The following is a 26546-nucleotide window of genomic DNA, read 5'->3' as shown; positions in this document are numbered from 1 at the left end:
CCTCTTCTTAGGAGTCGTGGCAGGAGTTTCAACTTCTATGGAGTTATTAAAGACACATTGTAAATTTTGGGGGTTCCTATTAGGGTTTTTGAGGAGCATATACTAAGTCCATGGGGCCCTTTCTGCATCAGAGAAGTTCGGGATCTCAGATACTGCCTTTTAGAAGTTACAGGAGTTAAGGGCAGCCCGTTCTACCGGGAGGCATGGAGGAGCTCAGCTGGGGCAAGGTCTCTGTCAGAGACTTAATTTCTAGGTCATGTATATATTCTGATAAATCTACGCTTAGGTAAAAAGTGAATGGTGTGCAGGTCCAGAGGAACAGTCCACCTGGAGCAATATGCATAGAAATCCACACTGTGCTCATGCAACACGTTTCATATATTAAAAGAAAAATTGTTTCCAAAAATCACTTCAAATCAATAGATGAAAAATTTTAATGGGTAAAAATAGCTCTGGATTACTTCAAATCCTTTTCAACTGATTGGATTGTTCCATTAAACTTTTTAAAGGAAGATGGGTAACAAAACAACCATATTTACATTGAAATAGGTACCTTATTAATCAGCGATCTTTCAAAAACACAAAACAACAGAAATTCTTTGGCTTCTCCAAAGAAAGTATGAGCAGTTAGACATGAAAGGCAGTGTAGTTCAGAGGGAAATCTGAGTTTCAATCCTGCCTCTGATGCTAGCTATGCGACCAAAGGCAAATCCCTTAAGCTCTTGGAATTTTTCTTACCTCTAAAATTGAGTTTATATCTATAACAGCTAACATTTATATAATGCTTTATGGTTGGCAAAGCGCCTTTACATATATCATCTCATTTGATCCTTACAACAGCTTTGCAAGGTGTGATTATTTTATTCCCATTTACAGATCAGGAAACTGAGTCTGAGATGTTAAATTATTCGCTTGAGGTCACACAACAGATGTGTGTCTGAGGCAGGATTTGAACCCACATTTCCTGACTGAGTGCAACATTCTATCTACCTAGTACCTACCTCATAGAGTTGGCCTAAATGAGATAATTTTTGCATAAAGTGCTATCTTAAAGTGCTATCGAAAAATCAGTTGGGTCGCGTGACCACCTCTCAATTGGACTTGGGTGCTGCTCGGTATCAGCCGATAATACTGCTGCCTGACCTGCGGCCAGCTTGCTGCATTGCAGGGTCTTTGTTTCTGAAGGCATGCGCAGACTTTTGATGGCAAAAAGAGCTGAGTGTGGGGCTGTTCCTCCTTTATAGTTCCATGCTCAGGAGAAAATCTCATACACATTTATTATGAGTTTCTTTAGTTTCTCATACCACTGTGGTTCAAGCTTAATTTGAATTCTCAGCATTATTAGCGTTTTTCCCACCATGTTGTCTAAAGGTTGAGTGTTGATTCTCAAAGGACACATTTTACTGGCTTAAAAGAAATTGTCAGTGTTCCATAGCAATAAGTCTTTAAATTAGTTGAGACTTATTTATGGGACTGAGTCCATATGGCAGGATACGACACACATATCTTGTGTAAATATTTTGTGGATGCTTTTTCAAAAACAAAACTCTTACTTCCCAAGGACAGGACTACCCCTTCTTTTTGTTGAAAAATTGGAGTGTCAAACTGCATTTTCTAGCCTGATACCAACAAAGGTATTAAATCTTCATAAACTCCATAGTATATTAATGTACTCAACTGTTACTTACTTAGAATGCTATCTTTGACACATGAAGCTTGTATCCACACTTCATTCCCAATTTCTCATTCCTGCCCAATTTCCAAGGTAATACATTCCAAGGTTCTTGACCAAACCCCCTATATTCCTAATAGGTGTGGGTAGAACTCAAATTTTGAATTACAGAATTCAATATGCAATTTTTCTTTTTATTTGTTTTGTAGGTCCTGCCCTCCCCCTCCCCTCAGATTTTGCATAACAAATTCTTGCCAAAAACTACCTATCTATATTATCTAGAGCGGTTTTTTGGGTGCCGTTATTGATCTTTTTATATATTAAAAACCCTAACTCTGTCTCATAAGGAAACAGGAGGCATGCATTTTTATCCTGGTATCATCGAAGGCCACTTTTCTATTGGCATTACTGATGCACTTTAAGTTATTAATAACTGAGATTTACACAGAACTTTTAAGATTTATCAAAGCCCTTTACATTCATGGTCTCATCTGATACATGGCAATGAGTGAATGAATCATTCGATGAAAGAAAAGCATTTAAGTGCTAACTATAGGCCAAGCACTGTGCTATGATACTTACTGCAGTTACAAATAAAAAATAAAAGAGATAGTCCTTGCTCTCAAGGAGCTTCCACTCTAACTGGGTAACACATAAAAAAGGTTCAGAAGCCCTGAGGATGCAACAATGAGAGGGACACCAAGGTCTGGGAGTACTTAAATGATAGTATATTAAGAGTGCATTGGCGCAGCTGAGTAATGGCCCTGGAGTCAGGAGGACCTGAGTTCAAATTCAGCCTCAGACACTTAACACACTTACTAGCTGTGTGACCTTGGGCAAGTCACTTAACCCCAATTGCCCTGCCTTCCTCCCTCAAAAAAAGGGTGTGTATATTTGTGTGTATGTATGGGGGAGAGGGTGCCTGCCCATTCCCACATTTCTCTTTTTCTGTTTTGTTTTTCTTTTTGAGAACAAATTAAGATAAGGGAACTTTGTCCTCTTGCTGCTCCTGGTAAGAATTTGTTGTGGTTAGGAAAATCAGGATCAAAGATATCAAATGTTTGTGGCATCTATCTGAGTTAGTTGCCGGGTGGTGAAATAAAACACTTTGGATTATCAGAATCCTTTAGAAGATTCATTAATAACAGCAGTGAAAAAAGGTAATGTGGTACTTCAGAGTGAGGAAGACCTAGGTTCAAGTCCTGCCTATGAAACATACTGGCTGAGTGACCCTGGCAGTTACTCTCACTGCCTTAAGCAACTTCCTAAGGTTCTAAGTTAAAGAGAAGGTGTTGACCTGCCTTGGTTGAGGTGGTTTTGTCACACCTGTGAAATCACAGGCCCTATCCCTATCCCCAGCTACAGTATTAACTATACCTTGCACCCACTCTGGGCTAAGATGAAGTATAGTAGAAAGAGCAATGGATATGAAATCATGAGTATTGGGTTCAAGCCCCAGCTCCAATACTTATTAGTTGTGTGACTCAGTGAACCTCTCTAAGACTCAGTTTCTTCAACTGTAAAATGAGGATAAAAAAATTATATGATGTACCTCACAGGTTGCTAAGCAGAAAGCACTTTGTAAAACTGAAAACACTATAGAAATGAAGTGTGATTATAGCTACATCTCTGATTCAATCCTCAAGCCATTCTGAAACTAGAACACTCAGTAATCAGGCCCATTTTACAGTGTGAAAATCAGATGCAGAAAAAGCTTAAGTGAGTAGATAACAGTAGGGCAGCAGGTTCTCCTGACTTATCTCAGAACTCGATACTAAAACCTGTCTTGCTAGCCTGAGGTGCTAACATTCATGCACAGTTTGTTAGGGAGCAAGTTATAGAACACAGCCAGAGCCTCCAGGGTTCACAGAGCAGGAACAATTTTACGAAGTAATCTAGCATTCCTTCCTCTACCCCACTTTAAAATATTTGTGGAAGAAACAGGGAAAGAATTTGAGCAAATGTGGTTGATCTACACAGATAAAGGCCCTAATACCTTTAGAAAAATTAGTTCCCACGATGTCCTTTAACCATTTCACAGCTAAAGGAAACCTTTTAATCAGTGGAGAGATTGCAGAATATCAAAATGGCAGCCTCATCACGTGGCATAATCATACGAAAGCATCTTTATTCATACTTCTCATTAAGAAACTGGCTAGCTTCCTTTTTTCAACACATATAAATGTCTACATTGTATAGCACATTCAGATCTTCAGATTATCTTCCTTAAATAATAATATTTTTGTTATAATTCTATCATATATATTTTTTAAAAATTTAACAATATTATTAACAGAGGCAGAATTCTCTAGTACAATTACAAGTAGGATGTGCTCCAATAAATTAACATCAACATTGTGTTTATACCATTCAGATGGTCTGATCCTCACCTTTGAAATGAAACTGAGACCATTGTATTAAGGGTAAAAGTGTACAATCTTTCATATATACAGAAACCTGGATTTTATAACTCATCCGTAACTTGTATTAAATTGCCCTTGAAACACGCACGCACGCACGCACGCACACACACACACACAGAGGCACATCCCTTGGGGTACTTGTGTTTCCCATGGTCAACGGGATAAAAAATGATTTTCAAAAAGGCCAGAGACTGAATATTTCCACCATATCATCCCCACGCTAACAGCATAGCTTTTTCCACGTTTAACAGTTTGAAGTAGCAGCAAAACGTTGAGTAGCTTCAGTAGTCGACATTTTCCAGTACTGGATTTTGAATGCACAGTAAACCAGTCAGAGAGACAAGGTGACGTAGTATCAATTCACAAACTGCATCTAACGCTAATAAATAAATTCGAGAAACTGAGAATACTAAACCTCCAGATCAAAGCTTAGAGTTTGTAAGCTAAATAAAAAAAAAGAAAAAATGTTATCTAGTTTACATATTTAAGTACAAACCAGAAGAGATGAAGAGGCAAGAAGGGGGAGGGGGCGTTAGGACACAGTTCTCAAAAACATTAACATCTGAATGATTTAACGCCTGAAGGCTTCAAAAACAAATAAACAATGTTAGACTTGGCATGCCTTGTTCTTTAGCTGAATGTATATTATATTAGGCCTTGCATGTCTATTATATTTAGTGAATAAATATTCATTATTTACCAGTACAACTGGCATTTTTTTCAAGGGTTTCTACTCTCTGAATTCAAAACCCATCTTTTTTCTTTTTTTTAACACCAATACTCTTCCCAGGGATGTTTTATGATGGCAAATCTTGGAACACCATGATATCAGAGGAATCAAAATGGTGGGCAACTCACAGGGCAATGGAAAAACACAGGGTGAGTGTAAGGAGGCTGCAGCATATCACGATGATGATTTGTGTATAAAAAGTGGTGTGAAATACAACACAGAGGGTATGTATGACAGGAAAAGGGTGAGGGCCCATCTATGACATAAGTGAGGCTGAGAGATCACAGATGAGCTGGTGTACTAAGTAAATAGTATAATGGTATTCAGAAAATGTTAAAAAAAAACCCCAAACTAACCAAAAACCTAGAGGCTTTTAGTGCATTGGGTAGGATCCTCTAAAGAAGACATAAACACAGATAAAAAAGTGAACAGGTAAGAAAGCATGGAGGGAGTACCCAGAACAAGGAAATCACAGATCCATTGACATAATAGGCAGTTTTTAAAGATGGGCAAGAGAGTTAATCCTCTAATTGTTCTGCTCTTTCTAGGAGCCCTAAAATGCTTAGCCTTTAGTATTTTTTTTCCCCAAACAAAAGACTTGATAAGCCTAAATAACCAATGCTACTTAGTTTCTGAATGCTCAGCAAAATGACGGCTACCAGGGTTATAATGGCGGCCTACAGGTAAGTTAAGATGGAGGCCATGAGTTCTACTCGACTCTTTCTTTCCTTTTGATTATTTCTCCATTGGACAACAGAAGCAAGCAGAATATCACTGAAGTTTCTGTCCACAAATATGTGCGGGAACGGTATTACACACAACCGCATGCACGCGTATCTACATGTTCCTATATACAAGATGCTTTTTTTTCTAAGGAAATTTAAAGTGCAGAGTTCAAAGGTTCTCATTCTCTTCTTCTAGCCTCTGTGGATCCATCTTGCTGATTCCAGTCAGACGTGTCTCGCTCCTACGGCTGGTGCTCTTGGCAAATGGCAAACAGTCGTGTTAGCTGGAATCTAGTGGTTGAACCAGACTGTCTTTGTAGACCCGAAGGATAGCTTCACACACAAACTTGTATTGGCTCTGTGGAAGAGAGAAAAGAGTGAGGAAGCATCCGGAAAGTCGGGCATTTGCACAGACCTGACATGGTGATAATACATGTGCTGAAAAGGCTGCCACAGAAACTTTTTCTGTGGAAAAGGTCTTAGAATCAAAGAATCACTTCTCTAGAGTGAAGAGATCTGTTTGATTGGGGATCAGCAGGTTAACTGAGGCCCATTCTGCGGTCCCTTCTAAGCCTCAGTGCAATTATCTGCAAAAGGAAGGGATAATTTGCCTTCCACAGTGACTTGCTTTTGTAGGCCAACTCTTCTAAAGAAGCCAAGAAAGGCATGTACACCTGTGTGAATGTATCAATTAAAATGACTATTAATAAAATATTATTAGCTAAAATGACTATTATTAAAATTATGAAATGGTCCCTCCCTCAAAACCACAAATCTTATGCCTTCATTTCCTTAAGAACTGTAGAAGACTACAGTGTTAGAGATGGAAGCAGTCTTGGAAGGTTGGCTAGCGCAATCTTCTCACTTTACAGATGGAGAAACTGAGGACCAGAGGAATTATTACTATTACACAACCCATAATATAATGATAGTGCACTTTTATGTCATGCTTTCAAGTCTACAAATCTCTCTCCTCAAAACAATTATGTGGAGCAGCTGGTACAAATATTAATATTTCCATTTCATGTATGAGTAACCCAGAGGACTTAGAGAGCGGTTAAGTGGCTTACCCTGAGGTTGCAAAACTGGTTATTGATAGAGAATAGATCTGATGCTGGAAGGTGCCTCAGACCCCCTTCATTTCACAGATGAGGAAACTGAGGCCCCAGAGGTTTAACATGAGAAATTTTAAGCCATGCCCTCTTTGTACTTAGAACCTAGATCTTTGGACTCCCAATCTAAGTGGGCCAAACAACCACCATCTGTAAAGAACATAATAGGAAGGCTGGTTTCATGGAACACCAGAATAGCAACCCAAAGATGGTCCCCAAAGGTAAAAATCAAAATAATCAAAGTACCATGACCATCACAGTTTTAACTAGAAAACATTTTGTGGTAAGATTTGGAGTTCTCATACCTATACTTCAGCAAGCATCATACTAGTCAGTCACAATACATCCCTTTCAGTGTTCTGTCTCTAAGAGGTACCCAAGGATGGTGAGAGACTGTTTCCCTTCCCTGACAACAAGCATTAGGGATTTGCCCTAAATACTTCTTTCTCTTCAACAATGATTTATGGCTCTATCCTCCTCTATTAATTTTTCTAAACCAGGGATGGGGAACCTGCGGCCTTGAGGCTACACGTGGCCCTCTAGGTCCTCAAGTGCGGCCCTTTGACTGACTCCAAACTTCACAGAACAAATCCACATGTGTCCTTCTAGCTCCTCAAGTGTGGCCCTTTGATTGCCTCTAAACTTCACAGAACAAACTTGTAGCCTCAAGGCTGCAGATTCCCCAGCCCTGTTCTAAACCATTCTTTATTCCATTTTCAGCCAGTATCTCTACAGGAGGGTATGTTCTAAAAGTTGTTTACTAATTATGTACAGGGTTTCTTTTTAAAAGGAGAAAATTAAATTTAAAAAAGAAATTTATTTTTTTCTGACTCAAAAGTATCTCATTCCAACTTGAAAATGCACCTGGCCCTTGGAATCAGGAGACCGTGGAGCCAGTCCTGGCTCTGTCACTAATTCTGGCCGAGTCAAAACTACTCTATGTTTTTATTTTCTCACCTGTAAAGTGGACCAAAAATATATCTTCCCTACTGACTTGAGGATCCTGCTGATTTGAGGAGATAATGTTTTTGTAGGCCATCCCTTCTAAAGAGGCCAAGAAAAAATAAATCTATTTCTCTCTCTACATACATTGTGCATGCGAGGGAGTGTGAGACAGTGTGTGTGTGTGTGTGTGTGTGTGTGTGTGTGTGTGTGTAAACTGCTATCAAATGTCTCTTGTGTACACCACTGTGTCTGTTGATGGAAGTAGGGATTAATGCCTAAGTGGTTCCATTAGAGAAAAGAGCCCCAGGCAAACAGATAATGTGCAACAGCATTGTATGCAGGGAGTTTCAAGGAACGACTACCAAGAATTCTAGCAGAACTTGAGAAACAGGCAGGAAGGACAGAGGCATGTGACCTTCAAGGCATGTGCTATGTCTCTCTTCCTGTATGAGCTAGTCCTCATTACATGTCTATTATGAATGTAAGCTCTCTGATAGGGAAGAATGTGAAAGAGCTGGAGGAATACCCTCAAACATGGGACAGCTTGGTGATGCAGTGGATTCAGTTCTGGGCTTGGAGTCAGGAAGACCTGAGTTCAAATTTGACCTCAGACACTTAGCTGTGAGACCTTGCAGAAGTCATTTAACTTCCATTTGCCTTAGTTTCCTCTTCTGTAAAAAGGGAATAGCGATGGAAACTATCTCCTAGGGTTGTTGTGAGGATCAAATATGGTAATAATTATAAAGTGCTTAGCATAGTGCCTTGGCATGTAGCTATGTAAGTGTTAGTGATAATAAAGTCATTATTACTACTCCGGATTGTTAGAGAGAATAAACACAGGATAGAGAAAATAATCAAAGAAATAAAACAGGGGGATTTTTTTTTCAGACTGGGTCTCCCTACCTCTTCCAGGCTGGTAGTGTGTCCACTCACAGGCTGGCTTCCAATGTGGATGAGTATGGAAGCTCCTGTCAGACCCGAGCTGGTTCACCCCTCGTTAGCCTGTCTGATTCTCCTGCCCCACACCTCCTCCCCTTCTGAGGGCCCACTATATTGGTGTTAGACTTAGGGCAGACACTGGATCAATTTGGGTCCAACTGCAGCTCAAAATTCTTGAGCTTGAGTGATCTACCAGCCCCAACCTTTCTGGGAGCAGGGATTACAGGTATGTGCCATTACACCTGGCAGGAAAATGATTCTGAAGAGGCAGAAAGGAATGAAATGTGTCAAGAGGTTTGCAGGAACTTGACAAAAGCAAAGTTATGCAACAGGTATGAAGTACTTATTTTTTTAAATGATATATTAAAAGAACTGAGAGGTAGAGTCGTGCAATGGTTAGGGAGCTGGCCTCAGGGTCAAAAGACTGGGTTCATGGCCTGCCTCTGACACATACTAGTTGTGGGACCCTGGCTGGGCATGTCATATAATCTCAGTGCTCTGGGCAACTTTCTAAGGCTATAATTTTAGAAGCAGTTGCCCAATTTCATTAGTAAAGCAACACTGCTCATTGGGTACTAAAATTGCATGTACAGTTAAAAAAATTTATATACACATGAGGGAGGAGAGGGAGAAGATGGAGAAGGGGGAGAAAGGGAGAGGGAGAAAGAGAGAGGAAGGAGAGAGGGAGGGAGGGGGAGAGAGTGAGAGGAGAGAAAAGGAAGGAGGAAAGAGGGGAAGTGAGGGAGTGGAAAGGAGAAGGAAAGGAAGAGGGAAGGAAGGAGAAGGAGAGATAGAATGGGGGGGGAAGATGGGAAGAGAGGGAGGAGGAGGGGGAAGGGGAAAGGGAGGGAGAGGGGGAGAGGGAGGGAGGGAGAGAGAGAAAGAGAGAATTTTATGCTATATCAAATCAAAATTTTGTAATCTGGCATATTTTTGGTAGAGCAGAACAGGCACTGGAGACAGAAGACTTGGATTTGAATGTTGGCACAGATATTTAACAACTGTGTGACCCCAGGCCAGTCTCTTTGTCCCTCTAGGTCTTGGTTTTCTCCTGTGTAAAAATAAGGGAGTTGGCTAGATAATCTCTAGGATGCCTTGAACCTCAAATTCTGTAGCTACCTACACATCCTGGGGTTGTTGTGAAGAAAGAGCTCTGTAACTCTGAAGCACTACGTGACTCTGGGCCTCCCCTGTGCCACAGCTTCCTCACTGGATGGCTTCTAAGCCTTTTAAGCCTTCCAGCCTCAAAACTATGACCGATGATCAAATACCACATCATTCGTTCAATACTTATTAAATGCACATTGTGCCAGAAGGAGAGGCAAAGTTTATATGAGATTTGGTTCCTGTCCTCATGGAGCTTACTTATAAATTGGTATCATCACTAGATTGCATTAGGTTTGAAATGCAAAGTTTAAACAAAATGTATAGTTATCCCTTCCACATCACAGAGATTAGGAGCGTGGCACCCCCTTGATCTGGAAAATATGCGTAAATTTTTTTTGGCCCTCCCTTTGTACCAGAGAAGATACCTAAATTTTTTTTTCTTTTATGGGGTGTTTACAGTACCTTATTGTAAAATTTAAGTTGATACTATACAATACCATACATATATTTTATGCATTTCTGACTCCTAAATTTTTCTGGGTCATCTGCGGCTTCCACAAAACTCCCCCCAAATTCCCATTTAATTTCTTATGCCAACTGCGTTGGTAAGCAAAATGGGCTCTTAGCACTTAGTTCAACAAGTGCCCTTGAAGAGTTTGGCTTTTGTTTCCTTTGAGTAATTCAGTGTATTTCATTGAGTCTTACTAAGTGCCAAGCCCCAGGCTCTAACCTCTATTAGGTGTTAACCTAACCTATGTGGATGTGAACCTCCCAGGGTCCTAAGGGGAGGGGCTAACTCAAGAGCCAATCATAGCAGCCTAAGTTCTGGTCATTCAGATGATGTTTGATGACGTCTGAAATCCTATAAGAAGCCAAGACAGAGCCATTTGTGCAGGGCTCTCACTCTTGGTGGCGTTTGGAGACTCCCGAGCAGCTGTAGCTAAGAAGCCCTCCAGCTCGTAAACCTGGATGTTGGGACTTTGTTAAACTCTGGTAACTATGTATTGGGATTTGAATCAGACAAGGTCTGTCTGTTGATGTTTGTACTTTGTTTGTATTTTGCTCTGAAGTTCAGGGTGCTGGCTTTTCCCCCTGAACTAAGTGAATGATATTTGTGTGCTGAATTGAAGTAAGTTTGTCAACCCCTTAACTTTGCTTTCCTTACTAAAGCAGATCAAAAGAACCTGTGCTTTTGCAGTGTGTTGGCAGCTTTCTGGGTGCTGGTTGATCTTGCACCCCTACAGAAGCTGCTAGCTGGATTGTTGAAACACCAACCTATAATATATTGAAACTGGGATGGGGAATGTGGAAGGGATAACTGTAGTCCCTGTCCTCATGGGGCTTACACATTGGAATCATCAGTAGGTTTTATCTGGATGCTTTGGTCCAGCTAACCCTGAGTCCTTCTATGGGTGTCCAGCCCCTTCTGGGTCTAGAACAGGCTGGTTCCAGGGTTTCAGCTCTGAGAGTTCAGGCCAGCCCAGAAGTTTATCTTCAAATTTCTAGTTACTCGTTGCTTTTCTCTGCTTTAGGCAAAAGGGGAGTAGTGCCCTTCTTGGATAGGTGAAGATAATTAAAGATAATTTAAATGATGGCCTTAGCTCACCTCCATGGTCTCCCTAGCTAAGAACAAGAGTAAAACAAAGGGGTTGGAAAAGTTGCTTCTAAGCATCCTTCCAGCTCAAAATCTCCCATCCTAGGTTCTATGCCACAATCCTTTGGCTCCCCAGGAAACTGAAGCTATAAACATCTATGCTTAGTAACTCCTCCAGAACCTAGGCACAGCCCTCTGCAGACAGCAGGCGCTTGCTTAATAAATAAATGCCAGTTGAATGAACACCTGGACACATACGGGCTGAGCTGGCTGGACTCATCCTCTAGAGGCAACAGAGAAGTAAGTAGTTACTGAAATAACAGGGAAGATTCTCCTTTCCCTGGGTGGAAAACATACGGAGAGGGAGGAGTGAAGAGTCTCTTGCAGAAATGATGGCAGCAGTCACAGGTGAGCAAGTCTGTTTTGTAAGCAGTCACACCTTGGTCAGCACAGACTGGGTTACCTGCTACTCTGCAGGCCACTGTGGCTAAGACAGGCTATTTCCCTCTTTCAGGGTCAGTGGAATGCAGCTAGGAGGGGAACTTCTCTCTTCTCTTTCAGGGTCAATAAGATTTCTCTATGGCAATACACACCTTCAGATTCCTGAGTTCTAATTCAGAATATATTTTCTTAGAGACACAATATTAGGCTTCCAGGCCAGTCCACAAAGGCCTATTGGACCCATTAGATTGCCAAGATAAATTATGGATTTCTGATGACACACTTTAGAAAATACCTTAAAACTCAAGATGAAGGCAACAACCAACCGCAATTCCAGAGGATCAGTGATGAAGGCCACTACCCACCTGCTGACAAAAATGGTGATGGGCTCTGGGTAGAGAACCAGACGCATTTTTGGACATGGCCAAAGTGAGAATTTGTTGTGCTTGCTGCGTTATTTGTTACAGGTTTGCTTGTTCCAGATTTGTTGTATTTGTTAGCATATATGTTACTAGGGTTTTGTTTTCTTTTTTCCCTCGCTTTGGGGGAGGGGAAAAAACCTTGAACATTCAAAATAGTTTATTTAGAAGGGAAAATATCCTGCTTGTGTGGTGAGCGTGAGAGAATTCAGCAAGTGCTAACATTTTTACAGACACTGGAAAATGAGTCAGTAAATGAAAAAAAGCAGCTAATATTTATATAGCACTGTAAGTCAGGCACCGTGCTAAGTGCTTCATGATCAGTGTCTTACTTTATCCGTGACAACCTTGGGAGATGGGTGCTGTGATTATATCCATTTTACAGATGCAGAAACTGAGGCAAAGAGAGGCTGAGTGACTTGCCGAGGGTGATATAGCCAGTGTCTCAGGGCATATTTGAACTCAGATCTTCCTGATTGTAGCCCCAGCGCTCTATCTGCTGCAATAGCTAGCTACCCAATGAAATCTGAAGGAAAAAAAATATCTTCGGATACGGCCTGTTTTCATATTGGTGACTGCTCGCTTTCCCTGATGTTGTTCCTGAAGAAGAAAGACTGGGAGAGGCTCAAAGATGCAGGCTCAGACTGCTTAGCCTAGTCTGGACCAGTTATCAATAAGGACCATTCCTGGCCATCTGACCACTGACAGACAGGGTCCAAACTCTTGGCCAATTCCGTATTTTCTTCACATTAACCACAGAGATCAGGTCCTTTCACCTTGCTTTCCTGGGAGCCTCTGAGCCGGTCCAGAGCAGCCAGAGCTCAATTTTAAATAGGCAAATCTTAACTCATGTAGGTGGGGAATTCTCTGGTGAACACGATCCCATAATTTTACTGTAAAAGCATGGGGAGTTTCAGCGTTATAATCACCTTGTTTGGCTGTGATGAGGCAAGTGGCCGGAAGAAGATAACCCTGGGTCAGGGATTCCTGACACTGCTTCTGACTGGTCAGAAATTAACTGCCCTAAGGGAGAGAGGCAGCTGATGAGCACATCCTAGCTTACTGCCTCAGTAATAAATTCCCCTGGCTTTCTTCCTCCTGGAGCGTTCTAGGTCCCTAGGTCTGGGTCCATCCCGTTGAATAACTGTCCTACTATTGTTTCCAGGAGTGTCTTCTGCTGAGGGCAGGTGGACCTACTTTCTGTAGGATGCTTATAGGTAGAACTGGACTGTTACACCCTCCGGTTCTACCTACAGGTATCCGGCAGGAAATAAGAAGCCTTGAAGTGCTTGTATTCCCAACACTCACTAGTAATCTACAACTTTTAAGTTACCTTTCCTTCAAAGTGCTTAATCAAGAGAATTTAGTGTTTCAAGGTCATGGGGAATGTCACAGCTCAGTAGGGACCTGAGAGAACACCTATTTCAAACCCCTCATTCTCTGAGGCCTACATAGATGCTGTCCCAAGGACTGAGAGCTCACACCGTAGAAATGACTTCTGAAGGAACTTGTTTACCAGAACAAAAGATGTGGTAATAACATTTGAAGAGATTTTAAAAGAGAGAGATTTAAAGCAGTTTTGAGCATTCTCTATGCACTCCCAGTTTATCAGGACAGTCACATCACTACGTCCTATACACAGAAGTCTCCAGTTGTCTCTTTAAAAAGTACAGTGCTGTGTGTGAGCTCCAAGAACAATGGTATAGTAGTAACAGCTCCTTCCTTTCTCTGGTCTCTATTTAATTTCAATCACTTCATGAATATATCCATCTATTAACAGCAAAACACTGAAAGATGGGATCAAACTCTTGATAGAGAAGCCAATATTCTAAGCTGTCTTTATCATAGAAGTAAAATTACAAATAAAACAGGGAGACAGTTATATTAAATTGCAGGATTCAAGTGAATAACCATTAGACTAAAGAAATGGTTAACTGTATTCCTGCACTATCCTAACACAAAAAAAGGGTAGAGAGTCACGTGTGTGTGTGTGTGTGTGTGTGTGTGTGTGTGTGTGTGTGTGTGTAAGTCTTAAAGATCACAGTTTCTGAGTCTTTTCACTGGTGCACACAAAGTAGTTCTGGATGAACTAAAACGGTCCTGGTATTTTATCAGAACAAAAGGTGGCCAAATTTATTCCCAGAGGCACAGTGCTCTCCGCTTGCCAGGTCTGACCTTGAAATAAGTTAGATAAACACTATGTCAAGGGATACTGTGGCTGCCCTGAGGATGAGGGAATGTAATCAAAGAGAGTAACCACATTTTCATTCCTGCTGCGACTATACCTCTGGTGGAGGGCAGAATATATAAGGAAGTGAAAATACACACAATCTGCAATTAATAAATGCTCATCCAATGAATGTGCTTAGAATTAATGCTTAAAGAAGTGATGCATTTATCTACAGAAATTAAACTGGTAGGTAAAATGTAAGCCTATTGAATAAGACATTCGGACTATTAATTACCTTTGAAAATACCAAGTAAAAAGGATATTTTACAGAGATTTTAACTTAACAAACATTTAGCATGAAAACATCTTAGCAAGGACTCCTCATGATCTAGAATTAGGTTAGTATTCTAACTCACTGATGTCTGCACCATCATAGCACGCTGGTCTCTCATTTTTCGGATAATATCCAATGGATAAACAGGCTGGCTTCTTTCAATTAAACACATGGCTGTTTCCATAGTGACCAACACACCAGTTCGACCTATTCCAGCACTGAAAAATAAAACAAGGAAAGCAATGGTACATTAGGAAGACAGGTTTGGACTTAGAATCACCTTGAATGCCACAGCTTAGATGCCACATCCTTCTAAAGGAAAAAAAATCTTTGGGAATAAGGGGAATATTATAGAACGGATTCTTCTTCAGGTTCAAATAGGACCAGATGGTTCCTAGGGTTCCTTCCCATTGTGAGGTTCTATGAGACAATGCTAGTGAGTATTTATTCACAGCATATATCCAATGTAGGTGTTTCCAGTTTTTTGGGAACTCTGATTTTATATATTATGCAGGCAACTAATAAGAATTCATGTACATTCTAAAAACATTTAAACCATAAACACTGACCTTAAAATTATGGCGGGGGGGTTGAGTAAATATTCCAAAAGCTCCAATAGGAATACTTTAGTTTTTTTTTAAATGAACATTAAGAATGATCTTCTTATAGTTTAATTTTTTTGTAAAATAGACAAATATTCTCCTCCTTCCTTATGCATGTAATTAATTGTCCATTAGATTAAAGAATTAAAACATGTAGACAATAGAAAAATTTTTCATGGTAGAAAATTATGCTAGGGGATATTTTTATTTTCCATCTAATGATCCTCATGCCTTCACATGAATCACAAGGCTTTGTATTTTACAGTTTTCTAAATCTTGTTAGGTATTTTTTTCATATTTTAATTTATTATTTATTTTTAGCGTCCTTCTTTTTTTAATTGAGTTGCAAATTCTCTCCCTTCCTCCCACATCCTCCCATACCCATCGAGAAGGCAAGCCATATGATATCAATTATACATGTGAAATCATGCAAAACATAATTTCTATGTTAGCTATATTTTTTTTTTAAAAAGCAAGAAAAATAAAGTGAGAAAATTATACTTCAATTTGCACTCAGAATTCGTCAGTTCTCTCTCTGGAGGTGAACAGCATATTTTCATCATAAGTCTTTGGGAATTATCTTGAATTATTGTATTGATCAGAGTAGCCAAGCCTGTCACATGATCAACACTGCCGTTGTGCACAATGGTCTATCTCCCAGTTCTGTTCACTCCACTTTTCATCAGTTCATATTGGGTCTTGCTGTGTTTTTCTGAAACCACCTCCCTCCTCATTTCTTACAGCACAATAGTACTCCATCAAAATCACGTGCCACAACTTGTTCAGCCACTTCTCAAATGATGAGCAGCCCCATGATTTCCAATACTTTGCCACCACAAAAGGAGCTACTACAAATATTTTTGTATGAACAGGTCCTATTCCTTTTTCTTTGATCTCTTTGGGATACGGACCTAATGGTGGTATTGCTGGGTCAAAAGGCATGCACTGTTTTATGGCCCTCTGGGCACAGTTCCAAATTGTTCTCCAGAATGGTTGGGCCAGTTCACTACTCTTGTTAAGCATCAAAGAGATTACTGGGTACAGAAGGTTAAAAAAAATTCTTCTTTACAACTGGACTATTATGTATATAATTTCAATGTGAAGGTATATGTAGAACCTACATTGATTACATGCTGTCTTAGGGAAGACAGGGAGGGAGAGAAAATTTGGAACCCAAAAACTTGTGGAACTGAGTGTTGTAAACTAAAAATAAAAAATTAATTTATTAAAAAAAAGTACATGTCTTTCTAGGATTCAAGATTAATACCATAAATTGAGTATCAGCCTACAAACTTCCCCCCATTCCTTCCCCACCCCAATAGAAATTTATCTTAAACTATATACCTGCAGTGAACTAAGATAGGTTCGTTTTCCACTCTCATTGCCCTCATATTGGTTACAAATTCCAAAAAGTCTGATGAATCTTCAGGAACCCCATGATCAGGCCAAGCGACGTACTGGAGATGAGTAACTGTGTGTTCTTCCCCTGTCTGCGGTGGGAAAAGATGTATTTTACTTCAGACTCTAGAAATATTAAGTGACTTATCACAGAGCTAGTCTGTCAGAAGCAGTACCTGAACGCAGGTCTTTTCAGCTCCAAGGTTAGTCTTCTATCCACTACACCATGCTGTTTCTCAGCATTTTTCACAGGTCCTCTAAATAGAGTCATCATGACAGAGTGGACAGAGAGCCAGCCTCGAAAGCCAGGAGGACATAGATTCCTGTCTCTAGTTGTGTGTGACCACAGGTAAATCACTTAATCTCTCAGGGCTCTAGACCAGTGCTTCGTAATTGTGGGTTGCAACGGCATAGGGAGTTGTGATCCAGTTTAAGGAGCATTGAAGGGGTTGTGAGTGGAAAACGTTTAAGAAGTCCTGCTAGGCAACTCTGTAAGATTATATATTGCAAAGAAACTGCTAACTTGCCTTGGTGAACAAATTTCCTCACCTGGAGCTCCTTTCTAATAAAATCTCAGGTCTAGTCCCCATAACTGGCCCTTCTAAACAGAAGATATATTGCAAACACTGAAACACTTGTTAGAAACTGTGCCTATCTATAAAATTCAATTTCAATAGCTGTGATTAGCTATTAAATATTGACTGGGTTGAATCTCCTAGTCTGTGGGTGATGTAGAGAAGAAGTCATGGCCATTTCTTTGAAGAAGCTTCCAGTCTGACTAGGGGCCAAAACGAGTACCTCTGGAATGGCAGAGAACAGTCAAGGCCCAGGCTAATTACCCTAATAACCACTAGACCAGGGCTGGTGGCCCTCTAGGTCCTCAAGTTCGGCCCTTTGACCGAATCCAAACTTCACAAAACAAATCCCCTTAATAAGGGGATAAGGATTTGTTCTGTAAAACTAGGACTCAGTCAAAAGGCCGAACTTGAGGACCTGGAGGCCACAGGTTCCCCACGCCTGCACTAGACCACTCTGATGAGAAGAGCAGCAGCAAGATTCATGGAGGAGATGGGATTCCACCTGGACCTCTTGAATGGGTGGGATTTGGAGAAGGAAAAGCAGAACATTTTAAGCTCCCCTGCCTTTGCAGGAATGAGCACAGAAATGACATTTTTGGCCGCACCGATTCTATTAAGTGAAGGAAGGGCCAGGATCTGCATCGGTGGGTGGGCAACCTGAGGTACTGAAGAACTGAGCATTCATCAAACACTTTCCTCACAAAAAGGAAGAAGGAAACAAGCATTTATTAAACGGCTACTATGTTCCGTGCACTGTGTTAAGTGCTTCACACATATTACCTCATTTTACCATCACGATACCCTGACAGGTAGGCACTATCACAATTCCCATTTGGCAGACGAGGAAAGTGAGCCAGACAGAGATTAAGCCCAGAGTCACACACCTAGTAAGTATCTAAGGCCAGATTGGAACTCTTGTCTTTTTCTGACTCCAAGCCTAGCGTACTATCCACTGTGTTAGCTACCTGCCCCAATGTAGCGTGTCTAAAGTATGAATATTATTATCCTCAATTTACATATAACGTCTGACAGAGAACTTTGCCCTTCTTTGCTTTCCTTTCATCTCTCACCCAACAATCACCTGAGTTGGACAGATATCATCAGGGCCAGCCTGGAGGGAAGAGTGACATGGCTGCTCTTATCATATGGATGAGCTGGGAGTGACCAACTATAAGCCTTTCAGTTACATGAAGGACCACTAAGCTTTACTACTGTCCTCCAAACCTAAGAGGGTTTGCCTTATGCCCTCCGGACCCCTGGGCACTGTCACCTGACCTGCTGGTGTATTCTAAGAATTCTGGGGCCTTTCCACTTGCCTTGAACCTGAACGTGTTTTGTCTCCCCCAGTTAGAATGCTAGATTCTTGAGAGAAGAAACTGCCTCATCTTTTTAATCCCATTTGTATTTCCAGCACTTAGCACACTGCTTGGCACATGGTATGTATTTAATAAGTGCTTTCCATCTCATTCATTCAATCAATCATTCATTCACTCACTCATAAGTCCAGGCTCAGAGTAATTTATTCATTGCAAGAAAGCATCACAGCAGTAGCTGTGGTCTTCCAAGTTCCATGCTCCTTCCACCATACACTGCCTCCCTAGATCGTTGTCAAACCCTGGGAATACTTGGAGAAGGCTGTCATGCCTAAGTCTTTTTTTAGAAGCCATTTCTCCATAGTTCCTTCACCTGATCTTTACATGATTTCATCATCTTGCTTATTACCCTTATTTGTTAATGTCCTTCTTAAAACACAGTGGTCAGAACTGAAAACACTACCCCAACTGTGGTCTAACCAGGGTAGGCTAGAGTATGACTATCTTCTCCCTCAGTATGCACACTATGACTTCATTAATACAGGCTAAGACCCTATTATAGCCTTTTTGGTTGCCATACCACAATGCTGAAGGCAGCTAGAAGGCTCAATGGATAGAGTGCTAGGCCTCAGATCAGGAAAACCTGAGTTCAAATCCAGTCTCAGACACTCAGTAGTTGTGTGACCCTGGGCAAGTCACTGAACTGTTTGCCTCAGTTTCCTCATCTGGAGAAGGAAATGGCAAACCACTCCAGTATCTTTGTCAAGAAAACCCCAAATGGGGTCAGGTAGAGTCAGACACTACTGAAACCACTGAACCACCACCACCACCACCACACTACTGACTTGTACTGAGCCTGTAACCAACTATATGATCGAATGATTTCATATGTATAAAAAAGCACTTTGCACAGGACCTGGCACACAGTATGCACTTATATAAATGCTTATTGCCTTCAATTGCCAAATCATTTTCACATTATTTACTTTGAAGCCACCATTGCTTACCCATGTGGCTCCAAAAGATAAGACAGATGGTGCTTCTACAATGGTCCTTCAAGACACACACGATTCAAAGCATGCTGGGTATCCTTTCAGGCAAACAGTCAGCCAACAAGAATCTACTGAAGGTCCTATTATGTGTCAGACACAGTGCAAAGCACTGGAGATACAAAGAATGGAAAACAATGGTCTTTGCCTCAAAGAGTTCACATTCTAGTAGGGGTGTCAAGGATGGAGAACTCACACTGAAGGAAGGGAAACCCCTTCCCACTCACACTGCTCTGCTGTTCCAGAAAACACTTCATTTATCACCGCTGAAACGCATATTTAAATAGTCTAACCAGACCCGCGGGGTGAACTTGCCAAATGCTGTTTCTTGGAGTGCTCATTCCCCAGTTTATTGTTTCCACCCCCTACATGCTGTGGATAAGTACAGGACGCATCGTTATCCTTTATTAAATTTAATTTTCTGAGTTTCGTCTCAGTGGGATCTTTCCGAATCCTAATTCTGCCATCCAACACACTAGAGATCCCTCCCTTTCAGCTCTGTGTCACCTGCAGGTCTGATAAACGATGCTTATTCAATATGCAGAAGACAAGACCATTAAGGCATAATGCTAGAGACCTCCTTCCAAGCTGACTGCAATCCATTAATCAACAGTCTTTAAGCAGTGTCATTCAAACAGCTACAGATCTGTACAAACTGCATTAACACCACTAAGACCCATGGCACAGTGCACAGAATCCTGGACCTGGAGTCGAAAAGGCCTGAGTCTGAATCTCAACAGGCAGCGGGTCGGCAGTCAGGAAGACCTGACTCTGGCCTCAGACTCTTATTAGCTGTCTCTGGGCAAGTCACTTAACCCTTTTTGCCTCAGTTTCCTCAACTGTAAAATGAGCTGGAGAAGGAAATGGTGAACCACTCCAGTATCTTTGCCAAGATAACCCCAAAAGGGTTATGGACACAACTGAAAATGACTAAACAATACCAACAACAAATACTTACTTACAGTATGACCATGGGAAAATTACCTAACTTATCTCTCAGTTTTCTCACCTGTAAACTGGGGTTGATAATAATACTCATAGTATCTATCTGATAGGGTTGTTGGGAGAATCAAATGAATCAAGTATATACGGTATTTTGTAAATTTTATAAATGTGTTTTTAAAAAAACTTCATAGATGTTATCATCATCATCCGGGCATAGTCCACCATCTTGTCCATAAGAATCTCATTTAGAATTGTTGGATAGGTAAGGATGCCACTCTCATTTGCAAACAAAACAACTATCTATTGACACTAATAATTTAAAATAGAGCCTCTCCCCAAATCTTCTTGATGAAGTCCAACCCAAACTTCTTATAGTGGGATCGTTTTCTAAGCCATGGAGAAGATGTTAAACTTTATCTGTTCTTTTCCACAGATCGCTGTGAGCACAGCTAGGCCTCAGATCCTGTGAAGTGGCTGCCATGTGTTTGAATGAAACTTATTGTTATGTGTGATACGGTAACTGGTTCCAACTCTATGCAGATCCGAATAGTCTGACCATTAAATGGGATCCATTTATTTATTTATTTATTTTTAAATGTTAATACTGTTTATTTAATTTGGAAAACATTTTAGCATTCTAAACATACAAAAAAAATAACAAAATGTACCAAATATTAGTTATAGAATGTCAACTTCCATTGCTGCTTTGTCCCTTAGTTTTTAAAAAAATGTTTCCATTTAAAAATGACAGCATTTAACAACCACAACCAAAAAACCATTTTTCATGCCAGCTGAAACCCTACCCCCTTGCCACATCTAAGAATGGCAGCAGACTGCTATTTCACTATATACAAAATGACAACTTTAAGCTAGATGGACAATCATCGTATAAAGCTACTCTAACAGTGCATGCTTTGGGCCATGGCACCTAATGAAAGATCCAAATTAATTTTCCCTTTCTAAGGTGTCATATTGCCAAACATTTATGAGAAGAATTTGTCTAGTACATATACACACACACACACTTACATGTGGGTATATGTTTATATGAGTGCGTGTAGATATTTACATACTCCCTCCCCTCCAGATATACAGAGAGAGTTTAAGTTTACATCCTGGGATTTCTAATCAACAACCATATTTATCACACACAAAAGCCTGTAATTTTAAAAAAATGTTTTGTTATAGCAACAGCAAAGTGCACAGAGACAGGAAAACACTAAATTTCCTTTTCATTTTAAAAATGTTTGGAAATATGTACAACTTTGATACAGTTTCATAACACCTATATCTATGACACATAAACCAGGTAAAATGTCTAGAGCACCTGATACCAATTTTAAAAATTAAATGCTACAAATGCAGTAGACACTGTATCAATAAAGGTGCTTTAGTGTTTCCCCAACTCTATGGTATTTAAGACAAATAATGTAGTTTTATTCATCATCTTCTTCATCTTCCTCATCTTCCTCCTCTTCTTCCTCCTCTACCTTTTTCCGGGAAACTTTAGGTATTCCCTTTGCACTATCAAAGTTTCCTTTGGATTTGTAATCAGCAACATCCTTTTCATATTTTTCCTTCAGTTTTGCTGCCTTATTGTTGTATGGCTGCTTTTCACTATCACTCAGATTATTCCACATCTCACCAAGTTTTTTTGCTACATCCCCAATGGATATCCCAGGGTTTGTAGATTTTATCTTGGGGCGAAATTCTGAACAGAATAGGAAGAACCCAGACGGGGGCCTTTTGGGAGCATTAGGATCCTTTTTTTTTTTCCCTCCTTTGGCTGGTCCATAATCCTTCATCTCCCTGTCATACCGCAACTTATCAGCTTTTGCCATTTCATCAAACTTGGATTTTTCCTTTCCAGACATATTCTTCCATCTTTCTGAACACTTCTTTGAAAATTCTGCAAAACTGACAGGAACTTCAGGATTTTTTTTCTTATGTTCCTCACGGCATGTTTGTACAAAGAAGGCATAAGCAGACATTTTGCCTTTTGGTTTCTTTGGGTCACCTTTAGCCATCTCTAGTGTGTAACTGTATTGTTCGCTAGTCTGTATAACGCAGGGCCGGGATCCATTTATTAGTATGGATCGGAACCTAGTTGTACTTCCTTCAAATGCTTAGAAGTTTTAGCTTCCTCAGTTAGGCTGGAGTGCCTCGTGTGAAGAGTCACAAGCCAATGTGAATCTATATCTCTGTAAGAAGATAGTTAACTAATCATCTCTTGAATAAGTAACCAATCTAGTGCTTTTTTAAAGGGGAAAAAAAATCCAGAAAGGACCTTGAAACCTAGAATCAATGATAATGATGGAAAAAAATTAACCTCCCCTCCATGCCAATAAACTATTCTGCTGTAAACACTTTCATCACTTCTCTGTGGAGCAAAGCGGCGCACACTGTTTTATGGAAAAGCTTAAAAAAACAATTTCTTTCAGGAGCCAAGGACCTTCCACCAATGTACTATTTGTTTTGTTTTTGCCTGCAGGCATCTGTTGTCTCTGTAGTCATGCTGCCTAGTAGTGCTGGACAGGGAAGTTATTACCTACATCTCTGTGAAATGGCTCATCGAGTATGGCACTAGCTGCCTTTAGGGGGCTTCAGAGACTCAGGGGCGGCCATGACTCTGTGACATCCCTTGACATGTCTCAAATTCCCTGGCTGCCTTGTTGGTTCAGGTCTTACTGGACTATCTAGGACAGGGGGGTTCTTAACCTTTTTTTTTCTGTCTTAGACCTCTTTGGCAGTCTGGGGATGCCTATGGAACCTATTTTTAGATTAATGTTTCTTTAAAAACCACAAAATAAAATATGTAGGATTATGAAGGAAACCAAAGGTTGGTGAAAATAAAATGTATTTTTTTTAACCCAGCCAAGTTGATAGAACCTCTGAAATCTATCCTTGGATCCCTTTGGTTTCCCAGACCCTAGGTTAAGAACTGCTGATCTACATCAGACCCCAGAGGGCTATCTATTGACTATGAAAACTACAAACAAACATTATCTATGTTGTACTGTGTTTTTATTTATTTTGTTAAACATTTCCCAATTACGTTTCTTTCCGGTTCAGGTCACACTTGGGTGGGCCACAGACCATAAGTTTAATACTTCTGACATAGAACATCCAGGGTAGGGTGTTAAGTACCTAAAGTTCAGGAGTTAGGAACTTTTAACTCTGTGAAGAGTTTGCATCATAGCTGATTGATGGGCAACAGAGAGCTCCTAGGGCTGATTCAACAATAACAAAAACTCACATTTATAGGTCATTTATGCAAAGTGTTTTTCTCACAACAAACCTCTGAGTTAGGGAGTATAAGTATTATTATCACTATTTTGAAGATGAAGAAACTAAGGTTGGAGGGAGTGAAGTGACGTGCACATAGCAGGCGTCAGAGGCAGGATTCAGATCCAGATTTCTAGATTCCAAGTCAGTACTTGTTCCACTATGCCTCACTCACAAAATGATTTATCTGAGAAAAACGTTTTGACACATTATATGTATGTATGTATGTATGTATGTGTGTGTGTATATATATATATAGACTTTGAAAGCTACAAACATTATCTATGTTGTACTGTTTTTATACATATGTGTATACACGCACATACATATACATATATGCAGAGAGAGAGAGAGAGAGAGAGTGTTTATCAATGCTTAAAACACTACATGAAGTCGGCTATTTGATTTAAAATAGAAATACTTGAAATTTATATAGTGTGTTGGAGCTTTTGTCGACACAAATACATACAGACACCCTGTTTCTACATCCTCAAAATTTCATTTTAAGGTCCAAGTAAGGACCAGTTCGTTCTCCTTTTGTTGTTTAGTTATTTCAGTCATGTCTGAACTCTCTTAGGAGTTTTCTTGGCAGTGATACTGGAGTGGTTTTCCATTTCCTTCTCCAACTCATTTTACGGATGAGGAAATGGAGGCAGAGTTAAGTGACTTGCCCAGGGTCACACAGCTAGTAAGTATTTGAAGCTGGATTTGAACTCAAGAGGATGAATCTTCCTGACTCCAGGCCCAGCACTCTCTATTATGCCACCTAGCTGCCCTGTACTTTATTCTAGAGAAAATAAAATCATTTATTCATTCATTCCTAGTCACAAATAAACTAGGAGGAAATAGGCACTGAGTTATTGACCTCTATACCAAATACAGTGTATGATCTGTCAATGTTTACCTCAATTTTTGTGACCAGCATTTCTCTAAAAACATAGGCAATGGTGCAAACTTCTGACTGACATTTGACACGAAAGTTCCCATATTCCATGACGTCTGGAGGGTCGGGCCAGTACTGATGACATTTGGTCTACAAAAACAAGAAAAAGAAAGAGTTTCCTTTAATGCATTTTTCATATGAATCAAATTCTTTTGACAAATTATAATGCATAAACCACCTACAAGATTTCACTCTCCTCAGCAAAATGAGAGGATTGGACCATATGATTGCTAATGTTCCCTTGCATCTTTAAATCTACAACTCTCTATTGTGCACATAGTACTGGCTGAAGCACAGATGAGAGACAGAAAATAATTGTAGGATTTCACCATCTTGGGACTGTATCACCTCCAAAATCCGGAATCCCGAAATTCGTCTAATACTACATCCTTCTACACTTCACCTTTCCCACTCACACTAAATCTATTCTTTCTACCTGAGGTCTCTTGACTCAGTCCTATTTTCCTATTCATCTCCATGACGCTGCCTTCACTTGCCTCATTATCTAGCCTTGACCCCATGGTCAGCCATGGGAATGTTCCATTAGCGTCTGTTGCGCTAGTAAAATCCCTCAATGCACTGACCTTTCATCAATCTCAACTATAAATACCATCCCTAGGTAATTCTTAATTATCTTTGTTCTTGCTAATAGACTGCTGAATGTCTGCTCTTTGACTATTCTTCCTGTAAAGCCCAACTCAAATGCCATTTTCTCCAAAGTCTTTCTGATCTCATTCCCCATCGCTGTCTTCCCTGCCCCAGATGCTAATGACTTCCTCCCCCTGATGTCCCATGGCACTTTCCCCTACCACTCCAAAGGACTGCCACGGGAAGAGTCTATGTTATAGAAATCTGGGCTGTTTGTCTTAGCCACTTACTAAATTTTCTATCTTTCCGGGTGCCTAGCACAGTGTTCTGTGCAGAGCAGTTATTTAATCAGTATTTATTGAACTGAACTGATGACACTCTGAAGAAGAAGCCAGGGATCAGGAATAGCACACCTGCGTGGCTTCTGTGGGGTAGGCTCCCAGATGAGTAAGCGACAGAAGGTGCTTGATGTCTTTGCTGACTACAAATCCTACACCTTGTTCAGAAGGGTGTTTGTCACTCATTGCCTGATAGGCCACAAGAATCTACTTTAAACTAGACGGGACTGTCCCTGGGGGTTACAATGGTTACAACTTACAATTACAACTGTTTTTGCCAAAGGTTCTTGGTCCTTAGATTGGTTCAAACTCTCAGCATTTAATGACACTCTGAGAAGCCGTTTAACTACATAAGAATAGTTGTTACATTTTAGACCTTCCTATTACAATGGATTTTACTGCTCTTGTCTATGAAATAAAATACCATAAGCTTTCCCACCACCATCAATATTACTTAACTATTTTAGAGAGAGAGAGTCAGGTCTGAAGTCAGAAAGATTCATCTTCCTGAGCTCAAATCTGGCCTCAGACACTTACTAACTGGGTGACCCTGGGTAAGTCACTGAACCCTGTTTACCTCAGTTTCCTCATCTGCAAAGAGAGTTGGAGAAGGAAATGGCAAACCACTGCAGTATCTTTGTCAAGAAAACCCCAACTGGGTCACAAAGAGTCAGATACTCCTGAAGTGACCCAACAACAACAATAACAACTCCTGATATGAGTGTTTTGGAGCTAAAGCAAAAAGGAAGCAAAATCTAAACAGCATCCTACCTGTGGATATAATTATTTTAAATTCTTATTAAAGTGGGGGGAATATTTTACTCATCTGATAAGAAACAAAAATCTTTATTTACTAGGTTGGGGAAAAGAGGGAAAGGAAAGAAGTTAATTTCTTA

At 40.3% G+C, this 26546-nt stretch overlaps 2 protein-coding genes across 3 annotated transcripts in view; both read right to left on the bottom strand.

Annotated features, from left to right (window-relative positions):
* Nucleotides 1–3775: 3775 nt before the first annotated feature.
* Nucleotides 3776–26546, bottom strand: part of PTPN3 (protein tyrosine phosphatase non-receptor type 3) — a 256929-nt gene continuing 234158 nt past the window's right edge. For both annotated transcript variants that reach the window (XM_036738284.1, XM_036738276.1), the window contains exons 23-26: nucleotides 24686–24814; nucleotides 16558–16703; nucleotides 14694–14829; nucleotides 3776–5908 (exon numbers count right to left, since the gene is read on the bottom strand). In XM_036738284.1, the coding sequence (XP_036594179.1) occupies nucleotides 5831–5908; nucleotides 14694–14829; nucleotides 16558–16703; nucleotides 24686–24814 (489 nt within the window). In that variant the 3' untranslated portion in view covers nucleotides 3776–5830. The remainder of the gene's footprint in view (nucleotides 5909–14693; nucleotides 14830–16557; nucleotides 16704–24685; nucleotides 24815–26546) is intronic.
* On the bottom strand, nucleotides 21933–22541 carry LOC118831129 (high mobility group protein B3-like). Its single transcript, XM_036738297.1, has one exon. The coding sequence runs from the start codon at nucleotides 22521–22523 to the stop codon at nucleotides 21933–21935; it is 591 nt and encodes a 196-aa protein (XP_036594192.1). The 5' UTR covers nucleotides 22524–22541.

Source organism: Trichosurus vulpecula, chromosome 1 (assembly GCF_011100635.1).
Source record: "Trichosurus vulpecula isolate mTriVul1 chromosome 1, mTriVul1.pri, whole genome shotgun sequence".
Classification (NCBI taxonomy): domain Eukaryota; kingdom Metazoa; phylum Chordata; class Mammalia; order Diprotodontia; family Phalangeridae; genus Trichosurus; species Trichosurus vulpecula.
The sequence above is the reverse complement of the archived record's forward strand: the minus strand, read 5'-3'. Positions and strand labels throughout refer to the sequence as shown.